The 20,169-nt window shown below is 40.1% G+C and overlaps 1 protein-coding gene across 1 annotated transcript in view; it reads left to right on the top strand.

Moving 5' to 3' along the window:
- ERO1A (endoplasmic reticulum oxidoreductase 1 alpha) overlaps nt 1–20,169 on the top strand; it is a gene marked incomplete at its 5' end in the record, with an annotated part of 649,578 nt that overhangs the window by 333,181 nt on the left and 296,228 nt on the right. Inside the window, 2 exon segments of the mRNA XM_044074334.1 lie at nt 3,889–3,915; nt 15,490–15,582. Of these exon segments, the coding sequence (XP_043930269.1) occupies nt 3,889–3,915; nt 15,490–15,582 (120 nt within the window).

The raw sequence follows: 20,169 nt of genomic DNA, 5'->3' as shown, positions 1-20,169 counted from the left end.
GGATTAATCACCTTCAGTGTCTTTTTCTTTTGATTGGAGCCTTTTCACAAGTGTAAACTGTCCATTTCCATTAAGAAAGCACTTCTACTCAGTGCATATGGTTAATTTTTTCTTGGAGCACAGAGGCTCCTAGCCTTAGACCAAAGGTTTGTTAACCTCGATTATGAAGATGAGGCATCACCAGTGGAGCAGATATAGATTCCCCAAATGACCAGCAAAGAATGGAAAAAATATCTTTAAAAGCTTCCACAGGCAGAACAGAAAGCATGAAGTGTTTGTGATCCTGTCATTCCTGCAGGAGCTTGAAGAACACTAGATGCGTGGTTCAAGCTTGTCAGCCCACGATCCCATGCCTCCTGTTTGATATGGTCATATCTGCCAGTGCTGCTGCTTCTGAGATTGATAGAAGGATTTAGGTATCTCAGTCTCTCCAGGCTACTGAAGATTTTAGTGCTGAATCATAGATGCTGGTTCTTAGCTTCCTCCAATTGGTAAGCAAGTTCATTGCACAACAAGAGGCGTTGTCCTTTAGGTGTTATTTTTGTTTTTGGCCATGAACATATGGAACTTGGGAAAAAAGTCTGAGGCTACTCTGTCATTCTTGAACCAAAAACTGAAATAAACTGAATCCCCAAGGCTACACTTACGTGCAACACTTATGGCGTCAATTCTGATCCTACATATCTCAGCCTCCTCCTAGCTTTGCCTACATGCTGTTCGCTGAAGAATATATGACTACCTGGCAGTGAACCCAGGTACTGTCCCCACTGCCAAACAACCCTTGTATTTCAGGTAGTGTCCCTATTTAATAGAAGGAGGAACCCCTCACTGGACCCTGTATTCCAGCTCATATGTGGCAAAAAAAGACGAAATAGCTTTTGCTATTCAAATCCACCTCCTGTTCAGTTACGATACTGACAACAATGAATCACTTTATTCAGGTGTCCTCTCTACCAGAACATGTGTCCTTGGTGAAGTATTAAATGTAATGCAGTAATATTTTGGAGTAAGTAGGGACACAACTGCAAGGAGTTCTTATCTAATGAAGCAGAAAATGTTATTTATCTGGCTGGATAAAAAGGGCAGAATTCATCCCTATCAGGACTGTCCCTGGTATTTTCATACTTGTATGTTTTTTTTTTGTTTTGTTTTTTTTTGTAGCAGGGTTTTCCTAGCTACTTCAGCATGCCCTCCACTGCATCGGTCATAGAAAAATCATGTGGTATTTACACAGCTTCTTAAAGTGATCTTGCGCTTCTTCCGTCTGTAGACAACTATGTTCCTGCTTCCTTGAGACTTGGTATTTGACCCAAAAAAGTTTACACTTAAACTCTGAGCCAGCAGCCTATGTTCAGTTAAAATTCTTATTTTTGAAAACAGCTTTGCAAGTTGCCATAACTTTTGCTCAAATAATTTCAGAATTGCAAACCTTTATATGCAACCACTTATTTATAATCTTCCATTTGAATAGGACCACTCTTAAAACTAATCCATCTTTCATACTAAAAATAGTTTCTGTTCCCCCTCCATAAAACAAGAAAATGATTTTACACCTCTTAGATGTTCATAGGCAGCTCAGGCAATACAGTGACAGAGTAATGCAGTTAAAGCAGACTGACCAGTTATTAATCTAATTTTTATTAGGGAAATGAAGTAAACCAGTGACTAAACACATTTTCTGCCCAGGTAGTTGGTTAACTGTATAACCTTCTGTTATGAAAAGCATGAAGAATCCTTCAAGGGCAGGTGAAGACATGCTCTACTGGAGTGGCTTCCACGTCAACAGTATTCAAGTATGTCTCGGCAGAGAGCCTTTTTGAGCTAGCTACGTGATCTTTCCTCTGCATGCTTTCCAAGCAGTGCGAGTTAGATGAACAGTCCTGGAACAGAATGGGATTCAGAATGCCAGTTCTTTGGGCAGTAATTTAAGGAGATTTCTTTGTCTTTCTCTAACTTGGTGTGGGAGAAGGGGTAGTACTGCTTTAGAAGTCTTCACATTTGTCAGAAGTTTTCCTGCAAGAGCAGTCCAAATGTAAAGCGTAGCCCATCTGTGTGAGAAACTCACCATGATGGCAGAAGCAGTAGATGTTATAGTAGTTTTGCAGTACTAGCTACCACCTATCTTCCAGTACAGTAGACGTTGGTAAGGTGCTAATCTAGACAAGAGCATAGTTGGGAACAGGAATAATGACAACCCCAGAGAACGTATTTCCCTTTCTGTTCTCACTCCCCTGGTTAGTGCAGAAGGGCTGCAGCTGGGATTCTGCACATGAGACCATGGTTTTCCTATTCTCCCTTCTCACTACATCTAAACAGGAACGTTTACATTTAGTGAAGGTTGTTCCCCTCACTAGGTATACTCTAGCTTTTCTTTCACTGGCAAAAAAAAAAAAAGATTGGGTGGTCCAACTGTTTCTTTTCCTGGGAACACACACACGTCCTTGCATTGGGAAAAGGAGTTGGTCATGCCAAGATGACCATACAGCTGTGGGAGTCAGGCTGGCCATATGGATGTCTGCCTGCAGCTAATTACTGTTTGTCAAGAACTGTACTGCAAGAGTGGTCTTAATTATCTGCTGTTACAGTGAGTTTCTCATACAACTGTGTGCAGTCTCTAGTGCTAGCTTTAGAGGAGGTGCAGAATTTTATCTTGGTATGTGATCAGTCGTACTCCTTAAGACAAATATGCAGTGTGCAGTCTGCAGTGGAGCCCTTTAATGCAAGCCATACTTCCATGCGTCTTATGTAGTGTCTTTTCCATAAACTGACACACACATCCACCCTTTGTACTGTCACATTTCATCTGCCTAACCCTGGACTCAGCCAGGACTCTCAGAATTCTTCAGCATGCCACAGGGATAGGATCACATGCCAACAGACAGTCACATTATTCATCCCATTGTACTCTACTGATGACTTAATCCCATTGTACTCCACTGATGACTTAGACTTGCTCCTGAACTTGGGTTATCAGTGGTGCATACAGGATACCTTGCCACTGTGTCATTAGACTTGTAGATCACATTTCTTATGCACACGCTTTCAAAATTAATATATAGATTGAAAATACAAGTAATGGATAAACATTAAGGAATATGTATTATACTGAATAGCAGCTAAATCTAGAAGTAGCTTGCTACACAGCTATAATGTAATGGGTGGGGTTTCAGAGTTGTATCCATTTTCTTTAAAGAAATGCATTTTGCCCAGTGGGTAGCCATTTCTTTGTGTTTTCACTCCCCACCTGATGTAGATCAACCTGGCAGCTAAAGTCCCTGTGGGTATATTTGTTTGAATTTTTATTTCTCGGAACTATTCTTGAAAGTGTTTGCGTGTGTAAATGAGAATAAGACTTGCATGAGTAGGTAAAAGTAAGACTGGCATTTTGGCACGGCTGTCAGACTAAGAAAACATTATAATACTTGCTCAAAATGTGCAGTGCCAGTCTAAGATGGAGGTAGTAGCTGCTGTCCTTGGTTGTGGTGAAATGCAGCAAGATCAGACAAAGAAGAATAAGCTCCCAGAATCTAAGGCAAGTTTCTTTCACCTGAATACCTGAACCCAACAGGAAACAGGGTGTGGCTAGCATGGATTGACCAGAATCAAAAGGGTAGCAGTGTGTGAGAAGGTCTTTGCCATGTGACCCACCCATAAAAAAAAAAAAAAAAAAAAAAAAAAAAAAAGACCAAAGCTGCACAAGGCTGAACAGTATTATGATCTGGTTTTGACACCACGTAAGAGGCAACAGTTACAAGGAGCCATATGTTTCTTGGTTAGATTTTTGTTTGCTTACGTATAAAAATGTTTTGTAGTTTACTGATTTAATAGTATTAAACAGAAGAGTAAAAGAGAACATGTTTTTATTATAGTATTTTTTTTCACTTACAGGGCAGATGTTTTACAGTTGGCTGGAAGGTAATTATTTTAACTATTTAGATTTCTATTTTCCATTGTGTTAGCAGCAGCTGGCCACAAAAAAAAGTTTAGTGTTACAATTACATTTGTCATATAGCACAAACTTCAAAAGACAGAATTTGTAAATGTATTTGGATATACTTTCCTAAAGTTTTTTAGCATCACAGTTTTCCAGAGCTTTTCAGTGCAATTTCCAGTAGAGTAGAATAATTGCCAATGTTCTGTGCGTAGTTAAGGATGAACTTCAGTGTTTTAAATCTCAAATCATGAAAGTATGAAAAGGGATAGCCTCTTCATCCCACATGCTTGTCACTGTATTCTTTATTTTTGGGTTATAGTCTTGCCAGTCACGACTATTTCAATTAGGATTAAAAGCAAAAAAAAAAAAAAACTCCTGTGGAATATGACTTTTCTGGCATTCTATGTCAAAATCACCTTGTTTCAGAGAAATATTACATTTCAGTTTGTTTTGCTACGTCATATAGTACTGGTGTGTATAGATTAATCTCTGAAGCTGTCTTCATTCAAGTCCTTTATTTGATCCACTTTCTAAAGCAGTCATTTTTTGTATTTCATTAATTTATTTTCTAATACACTATTGTACTACAGCACGTATCAGTGTGTGAGTTTGCTAAGTGAGTAAGGAAGAACCAGTTTCAGCCATATTGCAGGCCAAAGGTAGTTCACAAGCAGGAGCATAAGGCAAACTATCCTTGTCAGAGATGAGACTATTGCTGGATCACAGCTGTGGTCAGTTTCCAGGATCATTATTTTCATCTATTGGTATGTCTTCGGGATGTAGAATGGACCTTGAAATCCCAGCAAAAACTCATGTAGCCACTGTAAGGGTATGCCTACTTTGTACAGAATGATATCCATCCAGGAAAAAGAGTCAGTAAATCAAGCACTGCAAGGCAGCAACAATCCAAAACTGCCATCCAGCTAATGCAAACTGTTTAATAAAACATTAAGCAGAAAACAAGTGCACATATAAACGAATGCACTGGTATAAATCTGTGTCATAATGCATAAAAGATGTGAACAATAAAATAGCTGTAGGTTTTAACTGGTACACTCTTATATTAAAATATTAATTAAAATACAACCGAGTTATAACTGAAATGTTAATGAATGGTCATCAGAGAGTGAAAGTCATTACTGTTTTGGGATAAACTTTTAGAAAGAAAGTATAAGTAACAATTAAAGGATTTTTGTATATGTAAAAAGCCCTAAAAGTAAGGCCCTCCTTAAGCAGTCTACTAAATTGCTGTATTATATTTGAACACCAGTGTTGGACAGAAGTGCTGTAATGTAAGGCCTATCATTTATTAAAATATTTGATGGAGCTTTTTTTGGGGGGGTCATTTTAAGTTATCATTGCATCTGACTTTTTCTCTCTTCTCTTGTCTCATTCTTTCACCAGAAGTCCTTCCAGTAGTGGCATATGTCCCTGTGAATTATCAGGGTTGGTGTGAATCAATGATGTCTAGTAAACTGCTTAAGAAGACTTACCATAACAATAGCTGTTTGAATAATCACTGCTGCAGTAGCCTTAGCGGTATGGGTTATATCCTGCCAAGCACCTCTTTCTTCAGCCATCAAATTAAAGTATCAGTGAATGGCTAATAATCGAACATTAAACACCAAATATGGAAATTACCAAACAAGCTCATCTCCAAAAATGTCATTGAATGGCAGTAGTTGGCCAGCATCATGAACAACGTTCATAAAAAGACCTTATCAACCAAGGTGAGGGGCTGTGCCCCCCCCCCTCCCAGCTATATATACCAACTCCGAGATCACAGTATAGTGGAAAATAGGGCACATTTATAAAAGGGTTTGTTTAGCTTACATTACGCATTGTGGTACTTCCTGGTTGTTGGCCAACTATGTCCATTCAGTGATATAATTTTTGGAGATAAGCTTGTTCGGTAATTTCCATTTGCTGATATTTTAATTCGATGACTGAACATAGACCTCTGCCAAGGATATAACAGCTGTCCATCTTCAAAGCTTCAGAGCACCTTCCACACAAAAAGCATCAGTCAGTTCAAGCAGAGCTGACTAAGAAGACAGATTAGGGTGACAAGCCTGAAAGAGCTTTCATGCCAACAGAGAGAGGAAAGCTGAACCCTGAAAGGACAATGCTAGGAAAAACAAAAAATAACCACATCCTGGCGTAAATGATGCACAAAAACAATGGGGATGGAAGGAGGAAGTGGCTACTGCAGCAGTGATCATTCGAACATGTACTGTTATGGTAAGTTTACTTAACAATTGTACTATGTTCATCATATTGCTCACTGCTGCAGTAGTCTTAGCTGTAAGGGTAGATTACCCTAGCTTATTACATTTGGAAGATATAAGAGGAAGGGTCCCGGAGCCCCTGGAGAATGCCTTAGGAAAACCTGATCTAGACCTAAAGGAGTCAAGCTTATAATGTCTTGTAAATATGTGTACAGACAACGACAAGTTGCTGCTTGTAGACTGTCTAGAATCCAGCCCTTTCTAAAACACCATAGATGAAACCAAAGCCCTGGTAGAATGAACCTCAACCAGCCTGGAGTAGTTTTGTGTAATGAGTATAAGAAAAGGTAATAGTCTGAGAAAACCATTTGAAAATAGTCTGTCTCAACAGAGGCTGTCCCTTCTTAATAGAAAATGAACAACTGATCCAAACATCTGAAAGATTTAGTTCTGTCAAGTTAGTAATTGAGTTGCCTGTGGACATCCAAGGTATGGAGTACCCTTTCTCCCTCCTTTTTAGCTTCAGGAAAGAAAACTGGGAGATTGATAGTTGGGTTTAAAATAAACTCTGATACCACTTGTGATGCGTAATTCAGAATCTGAAACTTATTTACATACCTTATTCTGTAGGCATCTGCATCTGATTGCATTGTTTGGTACTAGAGTGGCAGCATCAACAACTGCATTCCATATTGTACTGCCTTTTGAGAATGGTATTTCCACAGTGAGCTACAAAGATTCCCAATAGATGTCAGTCCATTGATACCCATATTCTCACAGGTATTGTGTACTTTAATGACGCTTGCCAACTTTTTATGCATTGTCAATATGTTTGATGTATTACATAAGCAAAACAGCCATACTGCTGTGTGCATTGTGATGTCTTACCCCTCCTCTTTGGTTAACCTTGAGGTATGTCATTGTAATAACAGAAGTGCAGCGGAGCACCTTTTTCAAGCTTTAGAGTTCTGAGGAAGTCTGCGTTGGTGCAGATGAAAGCGCTAAACTAGTGTCATTCGCTGTTGGATGATATGCTTCAATAAAGTACATGCTTTTACTTTGGGCCGAGTGGCATTTTATCAACAGACACGAGTTGTGACTTTGGAAATATTATGTGGAATTGAGTACATTTGCGGTATACCCTGGTGTGGTTTGAAGTCATTTATACGGAAGGAAGTCAGCTTTTTTGCAACGTTACTTTTTCAGGTTCCTAGCGTTATATCTTGACTTCCACGTGTGTACCTACATCATCTGTTGTATGTAGCTGTTCAAGCTACGCTTCTTTTGTCTGCTCCGTTGTTGCTGGTTGTCTTATTTGATTACGTACTGTTTCTTTCACTGAGTTTTGTAGGTATGCCATTATCTCAGGAAGGTGACCTGCTAACAGACTTCATCTAGTAGTCATTTGTTTTTTTCCAGTCAGTACACACCGGTGTACTGATGATAGTACTTGGAGATAGGTTACTAGACAGCGCTCCCCGGACAACCCTGCAAAGAGGCATCTGTGACTACTGTGTGAAGTCATTGATATCTGAGGTACAAAATACAAATGTCAGTGCTGATTTGATATGGGTTCAGCAGCCTTTTATTATTGGGGAGGTCCTGTATGTGCTGCTAGGTGTGTATATATACAAAAGACTGCATGATTACATGTGCTTTCATTGTATAGTAGTATAGAAATCTTTCAAATTTGAATATGTTGAAAACAAACTGCTGAACATGCAGTTAAAAAAAGTGATGTTGCGGCATACAGAAAATGAAAATACCAGCACTAAACACGTGATCATTCATGCAGTCAAAAAAACCACTAAAGTCTAATCTACAGAAGATCGCAAAATTAAAACAATTTCCTTTTGTGATCTGTACTCCAAAACCATCCATTACACTAGCCCAAATTTGTCTGAATAGTGATAGTGTTACAGAATGTAAGGCATAGGGTCAGGTTTAAGGGCAGGGGCAAGTTTAGGGTTGCACACATTACTGAGGTACACGTGTGTGTGTGTGTGTGTGTGTGTGTGTGTGTGTGTGTGTGTGTGTGTGTGTGTGTGTGTGTGTGTGTTAGTAGTTATTGAGGTCTAATGTCTATTTTAATGACTAATGTTTAATGTCATGTATTATGTTGACAGGTGTATTTGCCAAACTGTGAATGTAGAATGTTATAATTCCGGATAATGTTATGTGAATGTTGAACATCTAATGGTGGATATTGTTGTAATGATATGAATGTCGAAGGTGATGGTGATAATGCAGCTCATTTGGTGTAGTGGTTAATTGGTGCAAGAATTGCTACATATTTAGCTATGTAGTGTGACTATTACATTAGTTGTAATGATGGAGGCAGTTGGCGAGCAGCCTTCTACTTCAGGCAGTGTTTTCTGGTGTTGGCAACATTGGAGAATCTTATTCTGTGATAAAAAGTCAGCAAAGGAAATATCTGCCAGTTATTTCCGGTTATATTTATTATTTGGAGAGGCAGAAAATGGCATGAGGCACTGCAGTTGCTTTTTTGAAGTAAGTTGTCACTTCCTAGTTTCAGCACAGACCTGGTAGACCTAAGCCTGAAACTTTACATTATTTTCAGGGGACAATCTCAGTTTGCAAAGATTGCAGGTGCATTGTGGGAGAAGGGATGAGCTGAAGCACTGGAGTGAATGCAGTAGCTAATAAGTTTCCAGTTCGGATTACCCCCAAGGTAGACAGAGTGGAATAATAAATATCCTTCCATAGAGCTAAATCTTTAGCTTCATTATTGTAATTAAAATGCACACAGCCATGGAAAAAGGTGTATTAATTCTGCCCCACCAAACCACAGGGTATAAGGGCATGGGATGCTTAACTATATTCTGTTCAAGAACAGCACATTTTCCTGTATGTAAAATGAAGCGGTTCAGAGGCTTGACTGAACTGGTAGTTAATTCATTCAGTTTTATTCTTTGTTGGGTCACTTATAGTAATTCTGTCTGCAAAGGGTATTTGTTGATCACATTGCAATTTTCAGGTAAGGTAAAGATTGAACATCATTTTCTATTCTCTTTCCATCTCTTTCAACTTTCTGGTTTAAAAGCCCATGTTTGCGCTAGTTTCCCGCCTTTCCTGGAACTCATCTAGTCCAGATGCAGATTTGCTGTATCCAGGACTTGTATGTAAGCTTCTGAGCCCCCCCAAGCCTTTCTGTGTTGGAGGTACGCCTTCTAGATTATCAGTGAGAGGGGTAAGCACTAGGTAGCCTATCTACCACAAGAGGAGTGGTTTCTAGCTCAGAAATTGTAGTTTATTGGCTGTTGGGCAGTTTTTCCATCTCTTTCAGCTTTCTGGTTTAAAAGTCTGCATTTGCACTTGTTTCCTACCTTTTCTGTAACTAGTCTAGTCCAGATACGTAATTGCTGTATCCAGGACTGTTTGTAAGCTTCTGAGTAGTGCAAAAAGTCTGCTCTTCAATTTTTCCCTTTGATCTGCTAGTTCTCTCCTCTGCTGCACTTTTACTAGCTTATTAGTCTAGCATTTTACCAGACTTCTTGTAGCAATTATTGTAGCACACAAAAATGCTACCAGCACTAAAGGTTCTACAAGGAAACCGCTCCAGTACTTATTATTAATGCTTACCCCTACAGGCATGTCTAAAGGTCAATTCCCTGTGCTTTCTCCTTTTGACCTGGTGAACTTGGGCATCCTGAGGCAATATAGCAACTGCCTCATGTACACTGCCAACCCTCTCCTCTTGCCTCCCAACACTCAGACTTGCAAGAGATGCACTTGTATATCCAAATTGGACGCCACATACTCTCCAGCCAAGACTGGAATAGCTGGACAAGAGGAGAAGGTCAACACTTGTACCACACCACATGGAACACACAGCCCTCCAGAACACACACCAGCACTGCCTTCACATAAAAACATAAACCACACACCCGCTTTTGCAGAGGCTCTCAATAAAAATCTACCCAAACAACAGAGACCTCCAAGGCAGAAACGCACTTGACCACCACAACACAACACTAACTCTCCTAGACAGTGTGCGACTCAACCGAAGCCCTTACGACAAAACAGCATGCCCAACACACTAGTCATAGGTGACTCTCTAGTGAGGCACACTGATGTCCCACTCACAAGGTTGAATAAGGAGGAAGTAACAGCTGCCTGTTAGGTGCCAGGATCGCCACATAATGCATGCATTCAAGTCATTCAACAACAGGTATAGATATGACTCTGTCACTGTACATGTGGGTGTGAATGACCTGAGATGTACCTCTGGACTACATGAAAAGAGACATGGAGGAACTCTCTGAATATATAGCCCAGGCGGGTATGACCCTAGCCCTGAACAGCCTCCTACCATCACCCAGAATGATACCATAGTACAAGCAGAAAATGACTGATTTCAACAATTGGCTAAGTTTCTAGCGTCATTCTAAGGGGATCCTGTATCTGTCTGCCTGGGATGACATGATTGACAGACCTCAATGCTTTGCCAGAGATGACCTACATCTGTCACCCCTGGGCTTCTGGATACTGGCCAAGCCCCCCCCCCCCCATAGTGCCTTTTTTAGGCAGTGTTCCAAAGACCAAATTACCACAGTAACCGCTACAAGTGCAATTTGAGGGTCATGCTGCTCAAAGCTAGAAGTCTAACTCTCAAAATGCACTCCTTCGAAGCACTCCTTAAAATGGAGAACATCAACATTTGTACTGTAACAGAGACCTGGTTCAAGGCAGCAGAAAGCACCCCTGCACTACCAGGCTATAACTTATTCCACACCTTTTGGCCCCAGAACTTGGACTGAAGGTCCAAAGGCTGTGATGTTTCCATATTCATAAAGGATGCGCACACCTCCAGACTTGTAGCCCAACATAACGCATCAGAGTTACTTCAGGTGTAGCTAACATTGGGTAAGACAGCGATTCAGGTTGTAGCCTGCTGTAGGTCCCCAACCATGTCCCAGGACTCACATTCCACATTCCTGAGCACCCTGGAGAACCTAACACACTCCTAGTGAGCGACTTCAACTACTCCTCCATTAACTGGGAAAACTACTCATGTAGCTGTACACTTGCCCAACGTTTCCTGGAATTCATTAATTCCAGTGACCTGGACCAGCTCGTTCTGACCCCCACTAGAGGTAGCAACATCCTTGACCTGGTCATTACTAACATGGGCGGCCGTTACTCTACACCAATAGTCAACTCTTCCATGGTTAGATCAGACCACAAACTAATCACCATGGAAATCCCCCCCACTCCCTGCAAACCACCATGAAAAACTTCTCCAAAGCTAACTTTGGGCTCCTAAAAACAGAGGTGGCTAACTTCACGGCACCCATGCAAATGGAGAATAGTTGCATGACTGCTGAATTATACACCAATGCACTATACAAACACGTACACAAATGCATGGATCTCGACATACCCAATAGAACCAAGATGCTGTCCTCCAAAAAAAAAAAAAAAAAAGGAAGCCAATCTGATGGTCACCTGCCATAAACAAACTGTACAACAGAAGGAAGAAACTGATGTGGAATAAGGTGAAGTCCCAAGACTGGGAAAACTCCCTTGTCAGTCTCAACAAAAAGTTGAGATACCTCATCAAATTCTCTAAAGCTAGCTATGAAAACAGAATTGCAGCAGATAGTAAAGACAATCACAAGGCCTTCTATAGTTGTGTAAACAATCTCCACTGCAGTACCCTGATTTGCTCTGAGCTACTGCACAATGGTACCTTCTATACAGAGCCAGTAGATATTGCCAATATACTGTCCGACAGATTCAGTGCCAACTTTATCCCTCTCTCCCCAGCAAAGGACCCATCACAGTACCAGTAGATTGCCAGGCACCCAGTATTACTGCTGCACACGTTAAAACAGCACTGTCCAAGTCCAAGAATACAGTTTCTATGGGACCTGACAATATCCCTGGCTGTGTTCTATATGAACTACAGAATTAACTGGCACCTCACCTGTGTGCCCTGTTCAATCAAGGCCTCACCTCAGTCTTTGTCCCTATTGAATGGTGCACTGTTACAGTCATCCCTGTCCACAAAGGAGGAGCGACTACAGACCTTGGGAACTGTCTCCCCATTAGCCTGACAAGTCTGATATGCAAAGCTATGGAACGCATCATCATGGACCTAATAAACAAGGATATAGGGAATCTCAAAACTCTGGATCCCACACAGTTTGGTTTTGTGAAGGGTAGATCATGCCTGCCCAACCTGGTCAACTTCTTTGAGTCAGCCCCCAGAGCTGTGGATGAAGGCAAGGTGGTTCATACAACCTACCTTGATCTGGCCAAGGCCTTTGATACCATTCCCCACTCAAGAATCATAGAAAAACCCACTAAGCTAGGCATCAGCTCCTGTATCACTAGGTGGGTTGAAAACTGGCTCACAGATAGCTACTTTCACACTGCGGGTTCTAACTCCAAGTCAGACTGCTGACCAGTCATGAGTGGAGTCCCACAGGGTTCAGTCCTGGGTCCTCCCCTGTTTGGTATCTACTTCTCTGAAGTCCAGGCCAACACAAAGGGACTCTGGCTGACAAAGTTCGCAGACGATTGCAAGTTTGAGCTATTATTAACTTTCCAAGTGATGTTGACATCCTGCAGAAAGGCCTCACTGAGACCAATGACTGGAGTTAGAACTATGGCCTTACGCTCAATGCCAAAAAAATGTCATCCCCTTTGGGAAAAACCCAGTTCCCATGAATTATCACATAGATGGTAGTCCACTGAACACAGAAGGCATTATAAGAGATCTGGGAACACAGGTTGACAGCAACCTCTCTTTGGACTACCACATTGCCATTGTGGTCAGAAAGTACTTCTGTGTGGCACATCTCATTACTAAGGGTTTTGCATCCAGGAAGTAAGAGGTCATGGTCTCCCTCTACTCTTCCATCATTAGGCCAATCGTGGAGTACAGTGCCCCATTTGGCATGTGCCTCACTAGACACCTGCAACAACTGGAGAGGCTGCAAAAGTACCTCACAAAGAGGATCATAGGCCTTAAACACTTGTCCTATATGGACAGACTCAAAAAAACTCCAACTATTCTCTGTCTCATATCACCTTCTTAGAGGCGATCTCTGCTTGACTTACAAAGCCGTCTGACCCAGCCCTGTTAGAAATGCTACATCTAAACAAATCCAAATCCCTCCACACCACATGCTCCAGAGACCTCAACCTCATTACCACAATCAGCAGAACAAGCTGGAGGGACAGTTTCATAACCCAGAGATTGCCCATGCTATGGAATAGACTTCCCATACATGTCAAACCCTTTTCAAGAAACATCTTGATGAATGGATGGGAAATAAAAAAAAATTCACCCTGGGGATCACTCCAGTGGCTCTACTTGACAGAGGCCCTTGGAACTAAGGTCAGGTGGCACGATGCCAGGGTAATCCTATGGGCTAGGCTTGTAAAGGCTCCAGGGCCATTAGCCTAGTACACACCTATGAACCTATGTACGCATAGTTTGTGTTATGAATTAAAGGAAGCTAAGTTCTAAAAATGCTGTGTTAAAATGGTTTAAAATGTTTTATATATATGTGTGTGTGTGTGTGTGTGTGTGTGTGTGTGTGTGTGTATATGTATATGTATATGTATATATATATATATATATATATATATATATATACTTTGTTGCCTTTGTCCCACTAGGCTACTGGCTTCTTTCCGAGGGAGCTCCAAGATGATGTTTACACTTCTAGGGGAGATTTGGCCAGGGCATTGGTGAACTCTCTCTTCGATAGGTGTCAGATCTATTATATCCACCTGAGTCATCACCAGTTCAGGCTAACCGGCCCTCAGTTTTATGTCTCATTTGAGGGGTGGCAAACTCTGGAGGGAAGCACCACACAATGCTGTGCTACAATTTCAGCAATCCAGTCACCTGGAGTGGGAATAGATCCCACAGCCTTCTGATCATTCAGCAGCAGAGGCAAATGCACTATCTTTTGTGCCACTGGCACTGCTTTTGAATATAAGCTCATTACGAAAGCTAGTGTATTTGTTGTAAAACTGTTGCTTTCAGACTTCTGTGCTGTGGAATATACAGCTAAAAATAGGAAATAGTGGGAAGGATTTCCACATGAAATGGTATTAAAAGGTGAAATGGCAGCAACAGGTTAAAATGGAGAAAAGTCTGTAACAAAACTGTGCATCCATGGGAAGCTTTTAGGATGTAGTGTCTGTGTTTCATCAAGCCCTGTGACATCATAGTTCATAGGAGATTAAAAAGAAAATTGAAGGGTGCTTTGTGGTGCCCCAAATAGTTTATCTGGTAATCTGGTGTCAGAAAGATATGTTTTAATGTATGTGTTTAGTGCTTATTATTTTCTATAATGTTATTGATGGCTACTTGATAAGAATCAAAGGGTGACATTTAAGGGAGAGCTGCTAAGTAGAGGCATCTACAGACAGTGAAGTGTAGCAAGGCTGACTACTGGAACCATTGCTGTCTAAGATACCTTTGTGTGATATTGTAATCCAGACGGAGGCCACTGACGTCTACAGTAGACAGATCAATATTAGGTAGTTGGCATGTACTTAGGTTGGGGAAGGGATCTTTGGCAAATATACAGCCCTGGAGGGATCACCCTGGGTAAGCTAGAGGAGAATGATTTGGGAGTCATAATCACAGCCATGCTGAATTGTGCTGTGCATTCTGAGAGTTCAGCAGTATCCTGGGATGTGTTGCTCAAGGAGGTTGCTGGAGTTGTACTTTTCCTTGTAATGTCATACCTACAATACTTTGCTTACGATCATATAGAAGAAGGAAAGGAAAACGAGTTTGGTAAAAAGCATGGAGCACAGTTTATAGAAAGGCGAGTTAAGGTGAGAGAAACTTAAAAGAAACGTGAGTTTGTATGCATTTTAAAAGAGAATAGACAACAGAATATGACTTGAAAGCACTATTGATTCATCCCAAGTGGGAGTGATGTATTTAAGATGAAAGATTACTTGAAAAGTGAAATGCAGAAGATCAACTTGGTGTTAATTTTCAAAAACGTTTGTAGGACTGTGGAGTGTGCTGTCTGAGGATGTCACTTAGTAGGTTATCAGAGTTTAGGAATACTTGGGACAGACAGGAAGAATTGGATAAGAGTAGGGGCGGCACACTGGACATAGAGAATAGCTGCAGTACTTCAGTAGGTTTAGATCATAGGTCTGCTATCACTGCTTTCATTAGTGCAACTCCTGAAATAAATGTTCTTAATTACAATGGGAGTGGGAATAACACTGGACCCATACCACACCAGAGGAGTTGTATTGTGAAATACATTTTAAATGAGACACTGCTTTATTCACAGATAATTTTCTCTTATTTTTCAGGTTTATGTGTTGAGAAAAGGGCGTTCTACACATTAATTTCTGGTCTACATGCTAGTATCAATATTCATTTGAGTGCAAGATATCTTCTACAAGGTATGCCACCAAAATGCTGTATGCGTTTCTTAAGAATAGTGTGAAATATGGATTAACTGCTGAACTTTCTCTTTTTTAATTTAATGGAAATTGAACAAAAGTACAACAGATATCCTGTTAAATAGGTCTGTTACACTCCAGTTTAATACAGGGTTTTTCAGATCCTCCATGTTCTCCTTGGTTGTTACCTCATAAATTACACAGTTTGGCATGAAAGAAACTGATTTTATATGAAGTTGGTGTATTTTAATACTATTTTAGAATAACATGGATCTGCACTGTAAAGTGCCACTTTAAAAATGAGATTTTTCTTTGTATGTAATCCAACAAAGAAAGGAAAGAATGCAATTGCAAATTCCTTGAGGCAGCACTCAAATTAACTGTTGTATCAGTTATAAAATTTTGGAAGCCCAGGCCCTAGTCATAGTCTTTGAGTACAGATGTTTTAACTAGGACTTGAACCCAGTCTTTCTGGTTCACCATTTCCAGTGCACTACATTTACATTGTTGAAGAAGATGAAAACTGGCCAAGGTTCTGAAGTTTCACCTCTCCTTTGTACAGGTGTCATTCATGCATACAGACCAGTGAGAACAGAGTGTAGTTGCATTTACTCTCTCATTGTTGATCTGAGTCGCACACATGCGCGTGGATCCACTGAGTAAGGTTTCAATGTAATTGATAAACCTGTTTATCACAATTCTCATCTTAAAGGAATTTTTTTTTATGCAGTCTGGATTCTCAAGTAAAGCCCAATAGATCATTTATCAGTAGAACAATGAGATAAGTTGATAACTTTATCTGTTTATAACCAGTCATTCACACTATTTCTGTTGGATTGTCAAATGAAGATGATTCATAAATGAATGTTTTAACTAAAAAAAACATTGATTTAGTTTTTGCTCCCTTTATACCGGATGTTATATGTCATCTTTTTTTGTTTGGTGGATGCCATTGATACATAATTGTGACAATCACTGATGCATAATAGTTCATACCTGTTGCGTCACAATGAGATTTCAGCTGTTATTCATGTTTAACATAGGCAAGTTATACACTGTGTTGCTTCACGTGTACTTAATGTTCTATTGTTTTCAGCCATGGAATGTGCAGAAAAGTATATCTGCAAGTTGATTACTTTGTCGTTTTGAATGTATAAATCCCATCAGCAGACTTTATTCTAAGCAGTAGTGCCAGATTCCTGATAGTTTTGAAAAGCTTCAATTTTTATCTGCTTTGCTATTTGAACACATTGTTCTTTTTTAAAATACACCATCTGATTGGAAGCAATTAATACAGTTTATTGATTAAAGAAAGTTTTAGTTCGCTCTTGTCATAACTAGAAAGGCTACCATGACTAATTTTCTTAAAATTGTTGAAGTTTCAAGTGAAAATAACACAAGCAGATTTTTCCTTTCCCCACACCAGCATGCAGTCTTAGTTCAGTCATTCCTTCTGCAGTGGGTATGAATTTGGGTTGTCTTTCTAGTGCCTTCTTTTATGGATTTGCACACTTTCTCTGATCAAGTTTGCATTAGCATAGTTTGGCCTAAACAATTGCCCATCATCTGATTTAAGAAATATGCACGCATCAGTTATCCTCTTTCAGCCACTTGTTCTCTTCACTTCTCCTCGTAGTATACAAAGTGAGAAGATGGTTGCTTTTGCAAGAGATCTGCAGACTATCAAAGTACTTTTGCAGCTGCCAAATCCTTAGTCTCCACCATCTTAGTGGAAAACTCGAGGAGCAGTGCTTTGCACTGCACAAGCTAGTTTCTGTTTGCACAAATGAAGACCAGGGAAGTTTCTAGGGTAGTTTTATAGGCAAATGTCAATTCTAGGTACCTGTATACATACAGGAATATGCCCCTTCCCCAAAGATTATGTGATCTCTGAGTTAGTATAATTAGCTGCGGTATGGGGGGGCTACAGCTATCCACGTGGTGGGTGCAGGGGGGCATGCCCCCCCCGTAAAACAAACTTTGATTTAATATAGGTTCTGTTTCAACGACATTGGGTCTCTATTAAGCATGTCAATCGAACATCATTCAACGAATGTTTCTACTTCTGTGTGTATGTATATATATATATATATATATATATATATATATATATAGAGAGAGAGAGAGAGTTAAAATTACTTGACCTCAGAGTTTATATTTTTAAGTAATCTGAATGTAGGGGAACAGTCCCACAACCAAAAATTCAGTTTTCTTCATTCTTTTGTGGATTTCTGTAATGTATTTCAGTGTTTTTCCTTTGCTATGTGCATTGCAGTGCTGCTGTTCACTTAAATTGTCCTGTAACATTTTTGAACTCTTAAGCATTCAACCACATTTTTCTTGTTGCATTGAATTCTGTGTATTCTCTCTTCTTGAAAAACATTTGTTTTCTCAAGTTTTATTTTAACCCTCCTTTTGCAGTTTTAACTATCACAAATCTGTAATCCATGAGGGATTTGGATATCGAGTGTTAAGTGTATAGCAGCTTATGAAATATCACACAGGAGAACAGATGATAAATAGTCTTTGTGGGCAGGGCCTTTAAATATTCATGCAGTAGTTTTAGGGAAAGACTGTTTTGTTTACCTTCAACTGAAGCATTCCTCAATAACTTTTGGTGTAGGGTCAAATCTCTCTTTACTTATATCAGAAATTTAAGGAGGAATGTCCATCAGTGCACTGAGCTCATCCATAATAATATATCATCCGAGTCCCAAGGATATAACCAGTATATTAGCAGACAAATTTAATGCCAACTTCACCCAACCTATCCAGATTGTTTCCTCTACTCTCCCTGAAAAATTAGTTTGTCCTGAAATCAACTTGAAATATCTCTTGAAATACCTGTCAAAGTCTGAAAATACTTTAATGGGACCAGACAATTTGAGGCTACATTCTTATCAGTGCAATTATGAGGGCTTTGGATAGCCAAGCCTCTGCTTAATCTGTTCAGTCTGTCTCTTCACAAGATATGTGCCCGATGCCTCGAAAACCACCAGTGTCACTCCCCTATACAAGGTTGGCCACTCTGCAGACCCGGCTAATTATAGACACATCAGCCTCAACTGCTGTAACGTAAAGCCATATAGTGCATTATAGCAGAACTTGTTTATGCATGCATAAACAACTTAATTAATCAAGAACCCCAATCAGTTTGATTTTGTGAGGGGCAGGTCCTTTCTCCTGAACCTAGTAAGCTTCTTTGAAAAGATTTACTGAGGCTTTGGACAGTGGTCACACTGTATATATGTTGCTTATCCTGACTTGGCTAAGGCTTTTGACGCTATCCCCTTTGTTCAAAAATTACCCAAACTTAATCTCCTGTGTTGTCTGCTGAATTGTAAGTGGGATATACAATGGAGCCAAAGCTGTGAAAGTTGCTGGTGCCCTGTAGGGTTTTTTATAACTTGTGGGTTAGCACAGGGATTAGTGTTTGGCCCTCTCATTTATTTTTATATATCCAAGCCAATATTCCAGAAGTGTTTGGGTTTGCTGATGAGTGCAAGCTGAGCACTGTTATCTGCTCATCTATTGATTATCATCTGCTCCAGCAAAAGCTGAAATATGCATGTATCTTATTTACCAAAAATGGTCTCGAGTTGAATGCAGACAAGTGCAGCATAGTATCACTTGGCAGAAAAGTTACTCATACCTCCTTTGTTGTAAATGATGCTCATCTTCAGACAAAAATGACCATAAGCAGCTTGTATACTTTTGTGGACAACTCTGTAAATTTGATCATGTTTCCACCACAGTCATATGCCCTTCTTACTGTCTGTCTCCGTTAAATTCCAAGGGGAAAATCTTTAAAGTCCAAATAAGTCATCGTATTGCTCTCCTTTTCTTTTATCAGACCTGTTATTGAATAAAGTGCTCACTTTGGTATGTATAAATCCTGGTATATTTACTTATCTGGAAAGGACCCAGACATTTCTAAATAAGAAAGTTAAAGGCCTTAGATCCTTCAACTATCCCAAAAGATTAACATATCTCTCCCTATGCTCAGTAGCATGCCAACTGTTCAAAGGTGACCTGTCTTGCTTTTCAAGCCATTTAAGACCCAGTCCTCCATGGCTTCCTGTTTCTTTTCACAAGCATTGGCTGTGCAAGCAGCTGCCCTAGGGACCTAAGACACACTGAAGGGAATAGGCTCTCAACTCCCTAGGGACCTAAGACACACTGGAGGGATAGGTTCTTAAATCAACATATGGAATAAGCCTACATTCAAACAAAATACTGCTTTGGCTACCTTTAATGTTAGTCTAGATCATTGGCTAGATAGACACATATATATTAGGATTATGTACAACCTTGCTCAGTTTGGGAGGTGAGCATAATTAAGTGCTTGAAAAGGATGACAAGAACTTTTAAGTTTGTCAAAGATGTATACACCCAGGCATCTTATGGTCTCTGTGATTGCTTAAATACTATTATTCCTATGTTCCTAAAGACTCCCCCTCAGCATATACTTGTAGACAATATTACAATTAATATTAGAAAATTTTTATGAAGTGGTGTGGGTGTGTGTGGGTGTGTGTGGGTATGTGTGAGTGTGTGTGAGTGTGTGTGCGAGAGAGAGTGTGTGTG

This window comes from Protopterus annectens, chromosome 6.part0 (genome assembly GCF_019279795.1).
Source record: "Protopterus annectens isolate FY-2018-M chromosome 6.part0, PAN1.0, whole genome shotgun sequence".
Lineage (NCBI taxonomy): Eukaryota > Metazoa > Chordata > Ceratodontiformes > Protopteridae > Protopterus > Protopterus annectens.
The sequence above is the reverse complement of the archived record's forward strand: the minus strand, read 5'-3'. Positions and strand labels throughout refer to the sequence as shown.